The 15,455-nt window shown below is 49.2% G+C and overlaps 1 protein-coding gene across 2 annotated transcripts in view; it reads left to right on the top strand.

Moving 5' to 3' along the window:
• CRISPLD2 (cysteine rich secretory protein LCCL domain containing 2) overlaps nucleotides 1–15,455 on the top strand; it is an 87,907-nt gene that overhangs the window by 38,110 nt on the left and 34,342 nt on the right. The window contains exons 7-10 of one of the 2 annotated variants that reach the window (XM_005592683.5): nucleotides 8,813–8,956; nucleotides 10,745–10,805; nucleotides 14,276–14,342; nucleotides 14,826–14,956. In XM_005592683.5, coding sequence (XP_005592740.1) covers nucleotides 8,813–8,956; nucleotides 10,745–10,805; nucleotides 14,276–14,342; nucleotides 14,826–14,956 — 403 coding nt within the window. The remainder of the gene's footprint in view (nucleotides 1–8,812; nucleotides 8,957–10,744; nucleotides 10,806–14,275; nucleotides 14,343–14,825; nucleotides 14,957–15,455) is intronic. The other variant, XM_005592684.5, reaches the window with a different exon arrangement.

The following is a 15,455-nucleotide window of genomic DNA, read 5'->3' on the forward strand; positions in this document are numbered from 1 at the left end:
AGAAGTTTCCTGAATTTTAGTCGAATTTATTTCCCATCCTCTGGTATGCAAATGTCTCACCAATAAGTCCAGCGTGTTTGCTACTTCTTGCTCACTGGATCCAATCAGCAAAATGTCATCAATGCAATGGACCAGTGTGATATCTTGCAGAAGTGAAAGCAATCACATTCTCCCTGAATCAGATTATGACACAAAGCTGGAGAGTTTATATACCCCTGAGGTAGGACAGTAAAGATATATTGTTGACCCTTCAGCTGAAGGCAAATTGCTTCTGGTGGGCCTTATGGGCAGGAATGGAGAAAAAGGCATTTACCGAGTCAACGGCTGCCTACCAGGTACCAGGAGATGTGGTAGTTTACTCAAGCAATGAAACCACATCTGGTACAGCAGCTGCAGCTGGAGTCACCACTTGGTTAAGCTTACAATAATCCACTGTTATTCTCCAAGATGCATCTGTCTTCTGCACAGGCCACGTGGGTGAACTGAACCAGGATGTGGTGGCAGTCACCACCCTGTGTGTTTCAAGTCCTTGATAGTGGCACTAATCTCTGCAGTCCCTCCAGGGATGTGATATTGTTTTCGATTTACTATTTTTCTAAGTAGAGGCAACTCTAATGGCTTCCGTTTGGCCTTTCCCACCATAATAGCCCTCCCCTAACTGTCAGGGAGCCAAAGTGGGGGTTCTGCCAGCTGCTAAGTATGTCTAAGCCAATTATGCATTCTGACACTGGGGAAATGACCACAGGATGAGTCCAGGGACCCACTGGACCCATGTAAGCCAGACCTGAGCTAAAATTCCATTCATTACCTGACCTCCATGAGCACCTACTTTAACTGGAGGACCACAATGATGTTTTGGGTCCCCTGGAGTCAATACCAGCTCAGAGCCAGTGTCCAGCAGTCCCCAAAATGTCTGATCATTTCCCTTTCCCCAGTGCAGTTTCCCCGGTACAAGGCCAGAGGTCTCCTTGGGGAAGGATGGGAGAAAGATTAACAGCATAAATTGTTGGTAACATAGTGGGGTCCTTCCTCAAGGGGACCTGGCCTCCCCTTCATTCAAGGGGTTCTGGGTCTGTAAACTGGCTCAAGTCTGGAAATGTATGGAGGGGCCGTGATTCTCTGTTTTTATAATTCAAATTACTCTTTTGTCCACTCGATCTGGAAGTTTTCTGCTTATGTAAATTAAGTGGGAATGCAGTAGGCTTCCTATCATTTTCACTTCTAGGAGCAGCACAATTAATTAGTCAATGCCAGGACTCTACATGAGTCAGACTATTCTGATTGCTGCTTTGCCTCTGCTGTCCATGATGGTAGCTATGCCCACTTTGCTTTTGATGGTTGAGTGCTGCCACTTGGCCCCTGCCACCTTGGGATCCAATCATTCCCATTGCATTTACATTTTGTAGTTGAGTGACTGCGGTTCCTACTGTTAGATCTGATGTACAGAGAAAAGCAATTACAAAGATGCAGGTGCTGCCTTTACAAATCTATTTCACAAAGCATTAGTCAAGGGTGTATCTTCTGGGGATTCTCCTGGCTGGGATGAGTAGGTCCAAAGTGACTAATCCACTCTACCATCCCAATCTCCCTAAGCCTTTGGACCCCTTCCTCTACATTAAACCAACGGAGATCAGGCATTTCCAGCTCACTCGCAGTGGGCCACCTTGTAATCCATATTTCAGCTAACCAAGCAAATAAAGCAAATAAAAACAGTGAAGAACCTTTTTTTAACTTCCTGAGCTGCACCATTAAATTAAACGAAGAATTCCTATTTAGTTGGCCCAAATCAATAAATTCAGCCTAATCCAACTCTATGTTCCTTCCACCATTATCCTACACCCTTAACATCCCTTCCCATGACTGTTCTCCAGATTTCTGCTTATATACATTAGAAAATTCAAGCAGTTCTTTTCAAGTGTAGCATACTTCCTCATGTGTCACACTCTGAACCTCACCTCTAGGGGCCCACCAGGACTTTAGTCTAGTTATAGGTCTAGAAGCAAACAGGGATGTTGGGGTTGGCTCCTGAGGAGAATCAATATTATCTTGCTTGGCAGCTGCCTCGGGGAAGGCCAGCACTGTTGCCTCAAGCAGCGCAGGGTTTATCCCCTCAGACAAAGGTGGAAAGGTTGGTGGCAGCATGCGTCAGGGAGGAGATGTTGCCACTGCTGGGGATGGGGAACCTGTTTCTTCTGGCAAAAAAAGGTCATCAGCATTTATAAGCTCAGTGTCCCCAGCTTCATCAGGGTCCTCCCACACATCCCCATTCCAAGTTTCAGGGTCCCATTCTTTTCCAATCAATGGCCTCAGTTTAATAAGTAGACACCTAGCGAGGTGTCTGTGCATGCACCTTCATTGCAGGTCAGCCACTTGCATGAGAAGAGCTTGTGTCTGTTTTTCCACAATTTCAGCTCTTTCTCTACAGGAGATAAGACTCACTCAGGGCAATCTTAGCAGATTTGAGGCTCAGTATCTGCTTCTGAAGCTGGAAGTTAGAATCCCTGAGTTCATCATTTTCTTTCATCACTTTGTCCAGTGAACGTAGAAGCAACCAACCAGCTTCATTATTTTCCTTGGTTCTCCATATATAGTCAAAGGTATTATGTCTAGAGTCACTGAACTCCTTCCCTCTCACAAGCGCTGAATCAGGAGTGTCAAATGCACTTATTTTGCATAACTCTCCAAATAGCTCATGCCAAGGACTCCCAGTGTTCTCCATACTATTAGAAGTAGAGTCCTTAGCATTTTGGGGTACAGTCATATTAAGCAGCCAACTCCAGAAACCTTAAAACCAATTAAAGAACTCCATCCTTAATATTCTGTTCCTCTAGAACCACTCCTGGTACCAAAATCTGTATTCATCAGGGTTCTCTAGAAGAACAAAACTAATAGGATATATATATAGGGGAGTGTATTCAGGAGTGTTAAACTCACATAGTCACAAGGTCCCACAATAGGCTGTCTGCAAGTCGAGGAGCAAGGAAGCCAGTCCGAGTCCTAAAGCTAAAGAACTTGAAGTCTGACGTTCGAGGACAGGAAGCATCCAGCATGGGAGAAAGATGTAGGCTGAGAGGCTAAGGCAGTCTAGCCTTCTCACATTTTTCTTCCTGCTTTATATCCTAGCCGCTATGGTGGCTGATTAGATGGTGCCCACCAAGATTAAAGGTGGGCCTGCCTTTCCCAGACCACTGACTCAAGTGTTCGTCTCCTTTGGCAGCACCTGCATAGACACACCCAGGATCAATACTTTGCATCCTTCAATCCAGTCAAGCTGACACTCAGTATTAACCATCACAGCCCAGGAGTTCCAGATCAGCCTGGACAACATAGCAAGAACCCATCTCTACAAAAAATAAAATAGAAAATCAGCCAGGTGTGGTCATGCGCTCTCTGGTCCTGGCTGTGGCCTGGGAGGCTGAGGTGGGAAGATCACTTGAGCCCAGGAGTTTGAGGCTGCAGTGAGCCATGATGGCGCCACTGCACTCCAGCCTGGGCAACACAGCCAGACCCCAACTCTAAAAATATAAAACAGACATTTGAATAAGAATGTAAAAGCAAACAACGTGATTTTCCAAATGAGCTCACTAGTGGGAAGCACCTGCAACATGGACGGCTGGGCAGGATCAGTCCTCCCGGGCTGTTTGGCCCTTTACTCCTGTGTCCTTGCCCCCACTGGCCTCCCCTTCATGTGTGTGTCTTGCTCGTGCTCCCTGACTGTGCTAGAGGTTTCTTGCCCCCATTCCCTCAGCTCTCAGGACTGGAGCTGTTGGAGGCGATGTGATTTTCTACCTAGTTCACCTTTTTTTGAGACATGGCCTCCCTTTGTTGCCCAGGCTGGAGTGCAGTGGTGCAATCTTGGCTCACTGTAGCCACAACCTCCCGGGCTCAAAGGATCCTCCCGTCTCAGCCTCCCAAGTAGCTGGGACTACAGGCAGATGCCACCATGGCTAATTTTTTAAGTTTTTTTTAGAGATGGGATCTCACTATATTGCCCAGGCTGGTCTCAAACTCCCAAGCAATCCTCCCTCCTTGGCCTCCCAAAGTGCTGGGATTACAGGCGTGCGCCATCACGCCTGCCCACCATTTCTTCACTGGTTCCCATTTAGGATGTTTCCACTTCTGCTACTATAAGTAACACAGGTTTCTGGTGCCTAAAACGTTTGTCATGTTTTGGGATATTTCCTCAGGCTCCCAGAAGTTATGTCCCCGACGGGGCATGGCTGGGCCATGGGGCTGACCATGCTCTTGTGGCTCAGGCTTTGTGTGTGTGTGTGTGTGTGTGTGTGTGTGTGTGTGTGTGTGTGTGTGTGTCTCCATTGGCAGCCTTGTCATGACCGAGGGGACTTGCAGAGAGTTGGGTGGGCTCTGCTGGCAGGGGAGGGTGGGGTAGACGTGAGATCAGGCTGGTGGGCTCTGGAGTGAAGAACAGGTGGGCTAGATCAGGGGTCCCAGACCCTCAGGACCCAGGTCCTCTGTTGTCCCAGCCAGCTGTTCATGGCTGACTGCCCACTGGGGAGAGGAGATGTCCTAAGTGGGGATGGGGCTGGAAGAAGGAGCGATCTGAACACTAAGACAGACCATCTGGGTCTGGATCATGTATCACCTGTGGCAGTCCTGGTGTAACCCCCACCTCCAGGGAGCCTTCCTGGACTTCACAGACAGACAGTGCACCTGCCCCATGTTCATCACTCCCCCAGACTCCTTGGGAACCTTGATCCTCAGCTGCCAGCTCACTCCAGGGCCTCCAGGGGCACGTGGCAGGGGTGTCTTGTGTGTTGTTTGAATAAATATGCCAATAGCCACAGAGGGGCATTTTCAAAGAACAAATGTGCACAGAGACCTTAGATGCCAGTTTACGTCCACCAACATAGCCCCATGTACTAATTTTTAAATTTTTGGTGGAAAGTATCCAACTTTCCTCGGCAGGTACCCAGTTTCCCAGCTAATCATGCAGCAAGTCTCCTCTGAAGCAGCTTCTCTGTAGAAGCTACTTACCAAGAGCATATCCAGGAGGCCTGGTAAGGCCTTGACCTCTAACGGAGATGGAGCAGGGATAAGGATATAAAAAAGAGGTATTCTCCCCTCTCACCCCCGCCTGTGTGGTGATAGAAGGCGCAGGCTTCGGGGAAAGGTGGTTTGACTCCCAGCCCAGCTACTTCCCAGCTGTGTGAGCCTGGGCAGGGCCCTTGCCCTCTCTGAGCCTTCTTCCTCATCTGTGAAATGTGGCCAATCATGCCTCCGAAAGCAAATGGGAGGCTGACAGGAGAAAATGCCAGGGATGGCTGGGCGTGGTGGCTCATGCCTGTAATTCCAGCACTTTGGGAGGCTGAGGCGGGTGGATCACCTGAGGTCGGGAGTTCAAGACCAGCCTGACCAACATGGAGAAACCCCGTCACTACTAAAAATACAAAATTAGCCAGGCGTGGTGGCACATGCCTATAATCCCAGGCTGAGGTAGTATAATCGCTTGAACCCGGGAGGTGGAGGTTGCGGTGAGCCGAGATTGTGCCATTGCACTCCAGCCTGGGCAAAAAGAGCAAAACTCTGTCTCAAAAAGAGAGAGAGAGAGAGAGAGAGAGAAAGAAAGAAGGAGAGAAAGAAAGAAAATGCCGGGGAGGGCCCAGCCAGCATCTGGCCAGTGCTCGGTGAACGTTAGCTCTGAGTGTGGTCACCAGGTTTAGAACCAGGAGGGAATCTGCAGAGTGATATAGATAATGCCCTGAGACCCCAGCCCGGAGCAGAATGGGGCACAGAATAACCTTGCCGCGACCTCTGCACGGAATTTCCCCGGGCCCGTGCTGGGCCATACAAGGTGTCTTCATTAGGAGGTACTCGGATCCAGCCCATCCTGCGGGTAAAGCCTTCTACTTTTCACATGTGGGTGTGAGAGCCAGGACTGTCTGTCTGCCCATTTTCTTAAATAGAGAGTCCTCAAATGCTTTAGACCGCTTTACCAAACTCTCCTCAGCTAAATAAAGCTGCGATTATGAGGTCTCAACATCCTAAAGGCCAGTGGAAGAAAACCCGGCTTATTCTCGAGCCAGCTCCCGCTCTCAGTGAGGGCAAGCCTGAATAGCCTCATTGACAGGAAGAACAGACACGCGCCCAGGCAGCCTCTGCAAACCCGGTGTCTTCCTGAAGCTTCCACAGATAGCTTTTGCTGCCAGAGGTGTTTTCAGAGTTCCCTTTTTGAATGTCTTGAAGCTCTGTTGCTGGACATATGCTCTTTTCTTTAGGTGACAGGATTCTCTGGGGGTTTTGATAATTCATGCATTTGGTGAATTTTGTTGAGCAACTGCTGAGTGCTGGGTGCCAGGTATGAGGCAGGCTGGCCCCCGGCCTCTGGAAGTTTGCAGCTGGTGGATGAGGCAGGTGGTGGGGAAATGACAGCTGCGAGCAAGCTGCTGGGGAACAGTGCACGGTGACCCATGAGCACATCCAAGATTAGAATTGGGGCTCAGAATGGCTTCCCACCTTCCGACTTAAACCCGTCCCTTCCACTTGTGGGACAGGACCAGCCTGGGGTGGTGGTTGTAGGGTAGTGAAACCGGCCAGTGAAGCAGCTATACCCCAGCCTGGGAAGGCGTCAGGGAGTCAGTCATTTGCCCCTCGTTTGGCTGTTTGGTGTTGTGTGGACACGAAACACTTGCTCTGTCCTTTAGCAAAGAAAGCTCATGTATTTTAAGAAGTGGAAATAAGACTTTGGGGCCGGGCGCGGTGGCTCAAGCCTGTAATCCCAGCACTTTGGGAGGCCGAGACGGGCGGATCACGAGGTCAGGAGATCGAGACCATCCTGGCTAACACAGTGAAACCCCGTCTCTACTAAAAAATACAAAAAACTAGCCGGGCGAGGTGGCGGGCGCCTGTAGTCCCAGCTACTTGGGCGGCTGAGGCAGGAGAATGGCGTGAACCTGGGAGGCGGAGCTTGCAGTGAGCTGAGATCCGGCCACTGCACTCCAGCCTGGGCGGCAGAGCGAGACTCCGTCTCAAAAAAAAAAAAAAAAAAAAAAAAAAGACTTTGGGATTGAGGAACACTTGATGAAACTTGGATTTTTTTTTTTTTTTTTTTTTTTTTGAGACGGAGTTTCACTCTGTCACCCAGGCTGGAGTGCAGTGGCACGATCTCCACTCACGGCAGCCTCCACCTCTCTACCTCCCAGGTTCAAGCACTTCTCCTGCCTCAGCCCCCCAAGTAGCTGGGAATACAGGCACCTGCCACCATGCCCAGCTAAATTCTGTATTTTCAGTAGAGACAGGGTTTCACCATCTTGGCCAGGCTGGTCTCGAACTCCTGACCTCATGCAATCCATCCGCCTCGGCTTCCCAAAGTGCTGGGATTACAGGTATGAGCCACCACACCTGGCCCTGAAACTTGGATTTTAATCCAAAACCACAAAGAGACCTGCAAGGGCGCTCTAGTTATTCTCCTTGAAATTGTTGTCACCCAGATACATCTATTGCCCTTTTTGCTTGGGGAGCTTGGAGACCACAGGTTTCCAACTCTGGTCCAAAGACATCTGTTGGGGCACGGGAGGGGCGGGCCGTAAGTGAAGGTATTCACGGTCCCCAGCAGAGATGCTCCTGAATTTGTCTTTGATCAGGGCCGCTCTGGCAAATGAAAGTAGCAGTTTCTTTGCTTTAGCTGGAGTTTACAGATTGGTATCCTGCTGGTCTGACTGCAGGTTCTGGTGAGCAGTTTGTAGTTGTCTTTCAGGTTGAAAACTGGAAGATAAGCTAACTGAGGTTTAGTAAGTGCAATCTGTTTGGTTAATTAAAATGTTTTACAACATGGGTCGTGGTCATAGTTGGAGAAATAACAATATACCATGTCCTTGAATAAGGAAAAGATTGTTCTTTTGGATAGTCGGATAGTTCTACATGTTGAGCGTGACATTATCGGACAGGAAAACTCCAGTACAGAAGTAACAGTTGAGCTGGTTAAGTGGCCCTGACTGGCAGGGGGAGAGAAGGGATGGAAATGGGCTGGTGTGAGGTGCAGTTGGGGTCTAGGAGCACTGAGGCTGGCTTTTGTGCGCCATGGTGGGTGCATGACGAGGAATACCCTTCCCCAGTGAAAACCCAGGGATAAGGAGGGGACTTCCTGGGGGTCCGCCATGGCTTTGGGCCAGTGGCTGAGGAAGTTTTGTTTTGTTTTGTTTTGTTTGAGACAGAGTTTCGCTCTTGTCACCTAGGCCGGACTGCAATGGTGCAATCTCAGCTCACTGCAACCTCCACCTCCCGGGTTCAAGCGATTCTCCTGCCTCAGCACCCCCAAGTAGCTAGGATTACAGGCGCCCGCCACCACGTCCAACTAATTTTTGTATTTTTAGTAGAGACGGGGTTTTGCCATGTTAGCCAGGCTGGTCTCAAACTCCTGACCTCAGGTGATCCGCCCACCTCAGCCTCCCAAAGTGCTGGGATTCCAGGCGTGAGCCACCACGCCCGGCCTGAGGCAGCTTCTTGAAGTTGCTTCGTGGGGGCAGAGGGTCAGGTGGAGGAGGAGATGGGACAAGAAAGCATTATGATAACCCAGATGTGGGCGGGAGGCCTGCTAACCTCTGGGCAGCCTGGCTGGTCTTGGTTCCAAAGTAAACGCAGTGAGCGGAGAGCGTCCCCATCTCATCTGGGCTGGTAGAATTCCACCTGGCCAGGTCTGTTCTGAAATGTAACTTTCTCTTTGCCACTGAAACGATTCTTTGTAAAACCAAACCTCAAACACGTTTAGTTTTCAAATTGCTTTTTTTTTTCCCCCGAAGTGCGTTTTTGTTGAATCCCAGTGTGTTATTTTTTTTCCTCCCTCTTCAATATTAAGAAGAAACCTACACTCCAAAACCTGAAACGGACGAGATGAATGAGGTGGAAACGGCTCCCATTCCTGAAGAAAACCATGTTTGGCTCCAACCGAGGGTGATGAGACCCACCAAACCCAAGAAAACCTCTGCGGTCAACTACATGAGTGAGTCCGGGCCCTCCTCCACCCTGCCTGCCCTCCCAGCCACCTCCAAAGGGGACAGGGTGGGTGGAGGAGGGGAGCTAGTGGATTTAGGTCTGCAAATCCACAAACAGTGGGAAACAGGGTGCGGCGAAGCTCATGGAGGCACAACCGTAAGACGTTTTTCAAAAACGATATTTTTAAGTCATTTCAAAAGCAAGCATTATAGGACTTGCGCTTGGGTGGCATTTTTTTCCCCCAGACAGGTATTTTAAGGTTAGACCTTCCCTTGTCCTTTCAAAAGGGATCTGGGCTAAAGTTGGGTTCCTCTGGAAGGCGCTGGCCCCGCAGAGGGCAGGCAGCGTCCAGGCTGGCTCTGGCAGGTTCCACTCCTTCCTCACCAGGTCCTGGCTCTGGACTCAGTTGGAGCATCCATGAAGTAGGGGATAGTGGTGCTGCATCAGGCTTGCCCGGAGGATGAGCTGCAGCAATGCGGGTCACCCAGTGCCAGCTGAGGCCTCCCTGTACATTGAGATAATTGCAGAGTTGCCTACAACTCTTTTTTGAGATGGAGTTTCGCTCTTGTCACCCAGGCCGGAGTGCAATGCACGATCTCGGCTCACTGCAACCTTCGCCTTCATGGTTCAAGCAATTCTCCTGCCTCAGCCCCCTGAGTAGCTGGGACTACAGGTGCCCACCACCATGCCCAGCTAATTTTTGTATTTTTAGTAGAGAAGGGGAGATGTTTCCCCGTGAGACTTCCAAGAATCCACAAAATATTGGGGATTGCTCACCTCTGGCCCTTTGGCTCCCCGGGCACCTCAGCTGCCCAAGCTTTTGTTCTCCCTGCCTTCACCTCCCCAGGGTGGAGTTCAGCTCACCTTCAATTTCCCTGGACGCTGCTGCGGGACCTCATTCACAGCCATTGTTTCTGCAGGCCTGGGGCTGTGGAGGGACATTTTCACTCAGGTGGGGCTGGAGGCCTGGGTTGGATGCCCTTGGCTCTCCCCATTTGCCCCGCAAGCCTCAAAGGCCCTACAACTGGACCCCTCTTTGAGGAACAGCCTCACACCCGCCTTCTCAGAGCCCCTCTCTTCTTTTCATAACTACCATCTCCCCTGCCCCCACCAGGCTTTCTGTCCTCTTCAGATGTCTTTCCCTATGATGCTGGAGCATTCTGTAGCTTGCTTTGACCAGGAAATATGCGGAGGCCTCGTCCGTCCAGGAGTTCAAAATGGTGCCATTGTTTCTTTCAATAACATACGTTTACATCCCTTTTCAAACTATAACATGACTCCAAGACTGATATGTTCCCATAAAATAAAGCAAAAAGCTTTGCAAAAGGCATCTTGGCGATGGGGGAGATGACTCGGGTGAGCCTGGCTGGGTCCCCCGCCCCACAGACTCGGAGCAACGTCCTCCCTACCCCCTCAGGAGGCCTGCCCTGCAGAGCCCTGTGGGACCACAGGCACATAGTGTATGCCAGGCACCCTGCCAAGGCCAGAGTTCACTTTCTCTGTCAGTGCTCACAAAAGCCCTTGGAGGTGGGTACTGTCGCTGTCCCCATTGTTCATATGTGGAAATTGAAACTCAAGGGGAAGTAACTTGCCCAAGGTCACTCTGCTACTGTAAAGCGGTGGGCCTGGGGTCTGAGCCCCCAGCGGAAGCCTTCAACCATCAGGCATCGCCCTTGCTCTTAGAATAGCATGGATTGGATTGCGGAATGTGCCAAAATGTCCCTCAGCATGGGGAAGGCTCTTCTCACTCTCCTGCTTTCATGCCGTGACATGTATTTCTGCACTTCTCTCCTAGCCCAAGTCGTCAGATGTGACACCAAGATGAAGGACAAGTGCAAAGGGTCCACGTGTAACAGGTGAGCCTGTGCTGGGCTGTTCTGCTGTTGCATATTTAGCAAGCTACTCTCACCAAGCAGAACAGGGGTTAGGGCTGGGTAGTGTCCGGGCACGTGCTCGCCTCGGCCATTGGCAGATCCTATGGGAATGCTGCAGGATCTGCGCAGGCTGCTCCCAGTGGGCCCCACTGGACGGATGGGCCACCCCTGTATCCCCCCCATGGTAGATGAATAAATCCATCTAGCTGATGCAGTCATTCAGATGATGAACACTGTCTGCCAAAAAGAACGAGTTTGGTTTTGGCAGTGTGACTGCCGGGCTGTTCTTTGTGGTAGTAAGCAGCCAACAGGTGCAGCCGCCGCATGCACACCCTGAGTCAAATGGGAAAACCGTGTCATTGGGAGAGGGGACCTTGCTCGTCTTCCTACGAATTCTGGCATCAGTTTGCCGAAAGCTGAATCGAGTTATTTAAAGCACATGTTAAAAAGGGAAGGTGGAATCTTCGGTTTTATATCACAAGGGTTTGGAATTTAGTTTGCCAGGAGAACACTTCACTTAGACGTTGGCAGGACTGTGATGAGAGGGACTTGGAGCAGCCAGGATGAGGCGGCTCAGTGGGCTCACATGTGGTGCTGTCGTTTGTTGGTGAAATGAGCCTGATGTGTCAACAGTCAGCGGTGGAATAACAGTGCCTAAAACCTCGCACTCAGTGTTAGAGTAGCACTTGTATGTCTCCGTGCTGGGCGAATTGGGGAAAAGCAGGCAGTGCCTGGCAGGGGCCTCCGCTGTGTGCACTGCCCGGTGTGGGCTGCCAAGAAGCTGGAGTTGTCCTTTTGTGGCGATGCATCTTTCTGAACGCTAAGCGCATCATGAGAGCTTCTCCCCTGAGTAGTAGTCAGTGGAAAAAGGTGAGCACGTGTTGGAGAACATTCCTTGTCAGACAACATCGAGGCAGTTCCAGAGCTGGGGTGGGTGGGGCACTCCCCACACAGGGAGGAGGCGGGAATCTGTCCACATGAAGGCTGTTAGAGGCCTCCAGTCAAGAAGAGTTACTCAGCCCCAATCTGCCATGGTGGGAGTATCCTGAGTCTTGCTGTAGAGGCCGCCCACAGTCTGGCATACCTGTTTTCTGTTCATCGTGCTTTTACAAAAATAATAGTCAGTGGGCTTTTTTTTCTGACTTGAAAAGGTAACTATGCTCATTAATAATGATTCAGGAAAGTAATAACAACAACAAAAAGGTAGAAAGAAAAAAATGTGTCCCAAAATCTCATCAATACCAGTAGCAATTTGATGTATTTCCTTCCAGTCTTTTTTTCTGTGCACAGGTGAGGCTAATGCTGCTTATGTATTTTCTTTTCTTTTCTTTTCTTTTTTTTTTTTTTTTGAGTTGGAGTCTTGCTCTGTTACCCAGGCTGGAGTGCAGTGGCACGATCTCAGCTCACTGCAACCTCTGCCTCCTGGGTTCAAGTGATTCTCCCACCTTAGCCTGCTGAGTAGCTGGAACTACAGGCTCACACCACCACACCCAGTTCATATTTTGTGTTTTTGGTAGAGATGGGATTTCACCATGTTGGCCAGGCTGGTCTCGAGCTCCTGACCTCAAGTGATCCACTTGCCTTGGTCTTCCAAAGTGCTGGGATTATAGGCATGAGCCACTGTGCCTAACCTGCTCATGTATTTTCACTTAGTATTTTCCAAGTATTCCTCATAGACTTCCTGCTTAGTGACTGCGTGATACTCTGACATACAACTGTACATGAATGTGTTTAGCCATCGCTTTGCTACCTGCTGGCTTATTTCCAGCTTTTCACCATTATAAACAGTTGGGGCCAGGCACAGTGGCTCATGCCTGTAATCCCAGCACTTTGGGAGGCCAAGGCGGGTGCATCACTTGCGGCCAAGAGTTTGAGACCAGCCTGGCCAACTGGTGAAACCCCGTCTCTACTAAAAATACAAAAATTAGCTGGACATGGTAGCACACCCCTATAGACCCAGCTACTCGGGAGGCTGAGGCACAAGAATCGCTTGAACCTGGGAGGTAGAGGCTGCAATGAGCCAAGATTGCGCCATTGCACTCTGGCCTGGGTGACAGAGCGAGACTCTGTCTCAAAAATAAAAAAGAATAAATAAATAAATAAACAGTTGAGATACGCTTGCAGGTCTGGCTTTCTGACTTTTGCTTGGAATATATATTTACAAGGGAAACTGAAGAGCTAATGGATATGAATGTTTTTAAGTCTTTCTTAAAGGTTTTCTTAAACTTCAGAGTGATTTATACTTCCATGAATAGCAGCACCATCACTGAGTTTTACCCTATTAAAAAATCCTTGCAGGCCAGGCATGGTGGCTTGTGCCTGTAACCTCAACACTTTGGGAGGCCAAGGTGGGTGAATTGCTCAAGCCCAGGAGTTCAAAACCAGCCTGGGCAACATGGCAAAACCCCCAAAATTAGCTGAGTGTTGTTGTACATACCTGTAGTCCCAGCTACTTGGGAGATTGAGGTGGGAGGATCACGTGAGCCCAGGAAGTTGAGGCTACAGTGAGCTGTGATCATTCTTCTGCACTCCAGCCTGGGTGATGGAGTGAGACTATCTTGGGGTTTTTTTGTTTGTTTGTTTGTTTTTTGAGACTGAGTCTTGCTCTGTTGCCCAGGCTGGAGTGCAGTGGCACAATCTTGGCTCACTGCAACCTCTGCCTCCCGGGTTCAAGTGATTTTCCTGCCTCAGCCTCCCAAGTAGCTGGGACTACAGGCACATGTCACTACACCCAGCTAATTTTTGTATTTTTAGTACAGACAGGGTTTTGCCATGTTGGCCAGGCTGCTCTCGAGCTCCTGACCTCACGTGATCCGCCTGCCTTGGCCTCCCAAAGTGCTGGGATTACAGGCGTGAGCCACCACGTCTGGCCTTGTTTGTTTTTAATGAAAAAAAAAAAAAAAAGACTATGGTTGACCTGCTATTTCTGTGGATTCAACCAGCCTCCGATTCGACCAACCTCGGATTCAATCAACTGCAGATCAAAAATATATATTTTTAAAGTGTATGGTATTACAATACAATGATAAAAAACTGGTACAAATTTTAAAAACAATACAGTGTAACAACTGTCTACATAGCATTTACCTTGTGGTAGGTATTATAAGTAATCTAGAGATGCTTTAAAGCATACGGGAAAAGACCAAAGGTTATACGCAAATACTAGGACACTTTACATAAGGGACTCAAGCATCTGCAGACTTTGGTATCCTAGGGAAGTTCTGGAACCAATCCCCCATGGATACCGAGGGACAACAGTATTGTGCTTGTGTGAATATGAACTTCAGTCTGCGCCTGGGTAAACTCTGACTTGTCCAGAAACAATGGAATCCGCAAAAATGAAGCTTTTCTATATTTAGCAATAGAGCTATCGATGGAAAAAATGATAAACTCATTGTGAGATGTAATCAACGTGCTTATCTCTGAACATCATTTTGTTTCTTCTTTGTCAGGTACCAGTGCCCAGCAGGCTGCCTGAACCACAAGGCGAAGATCTTTGGAACTCTGTTCTATGAAAGCGTGAGTGTGGCCAGTCCTCCTCTCCATGGCTTGTGTGGGATCCCGTTGCATATGTTTAAAGCAGGTGGTTGGCTTTAGTAGGAAAAAATTTTCTTTCCACTCCTTAGTCAAACCTGGCATTTCTAGAACTGGGGCGGGTGTATATTTATGGGCTTACAAACTAGCAAAGCCACTTTCGGGGACCGATCCTCCTGAAGGCCAGTCTCCGTCTTAGACGGAGCATTCACACAGCGGACTAAGCGGGGAGAAGGGGCTGTTTGTCACCGTTCTTAGTTTGTAAAGCAACTCGGATGAGTTTTTAAGGTAAGCAACCCCAGGAACAAATGTGTGGTTATGGACAGAGGCGAGAGGCAGGAGTAGGGTGAGTTTTGGCTTGTCCTTCAGGCTTTTAGTGAGTTGAGGACAAATGTTTGGGTATTTCTGGTGAAACTTGCTAACAGAGGTTGAGAATATGACTCTGGTCCTCCCTCCCCTTCCCGCTAGTCGTCCAGCATATGCCGCGCCGCCATCCACTACGGAGTCCTGGACGACAAGGGAGGCCTGGTGGACATTACCAGGAACGGGAAGGTCCCCTTCTTCGTGAAGTCCGAGAGACATGGCGTGCAGTCCCTCAGGTAACTACTTTGTGATCGGGGCTCTGTGAAACGGCTTTCCTGTTTATGATGGTGTTGTTGAAAGTTTGAAAAGTATCACACAGGCCGTGCGTGGTGGCTCACACCTGCACTTCGGGAGGCCGAGGCAGGTGGATCGCCTGAGGTCAGGAGTTCAAGACCAGCCTGACCAACATGGTGAAATTCCGTCTCTACTAAAAATACAAAATTTAGCCAGGAATGGTGGCACACACCTGTAATCCCAGCTACTCTCAGGAGGCTGAGGCAGGAGAACCACTTGAGCCCGAGGCGGAGGTTGCAGTGAGCCAAGATAGTGTCACTGCACTCCAGCCTGGGCGACACAGCAAGACTCTGTCTCAAAAAAACAAAAAAACAAACAAACAAAAAAAACCAAACGTGCAGCTCTAACTCTAATGCAAATGTGTTTTTATAATTTGATCATGATATTAATAACTAACTTCCTTTATAATGTTTAAATTTATCTTTTAAAAATTCGTTTATT

This window comes from Macaca fascicularis, chromosome 20 (assembly GCF_037993035.2).
Source record: "Macaca fascicularis isolate 582-1 chromosome 20, T2T-MFA8v1.1".
Taxonomy (NCBI): Eukaryota; Metazoa; Chordata; class Mammalia; order Primates; family Cercopithecidae; genus Macaca; species Macaca fascicularis.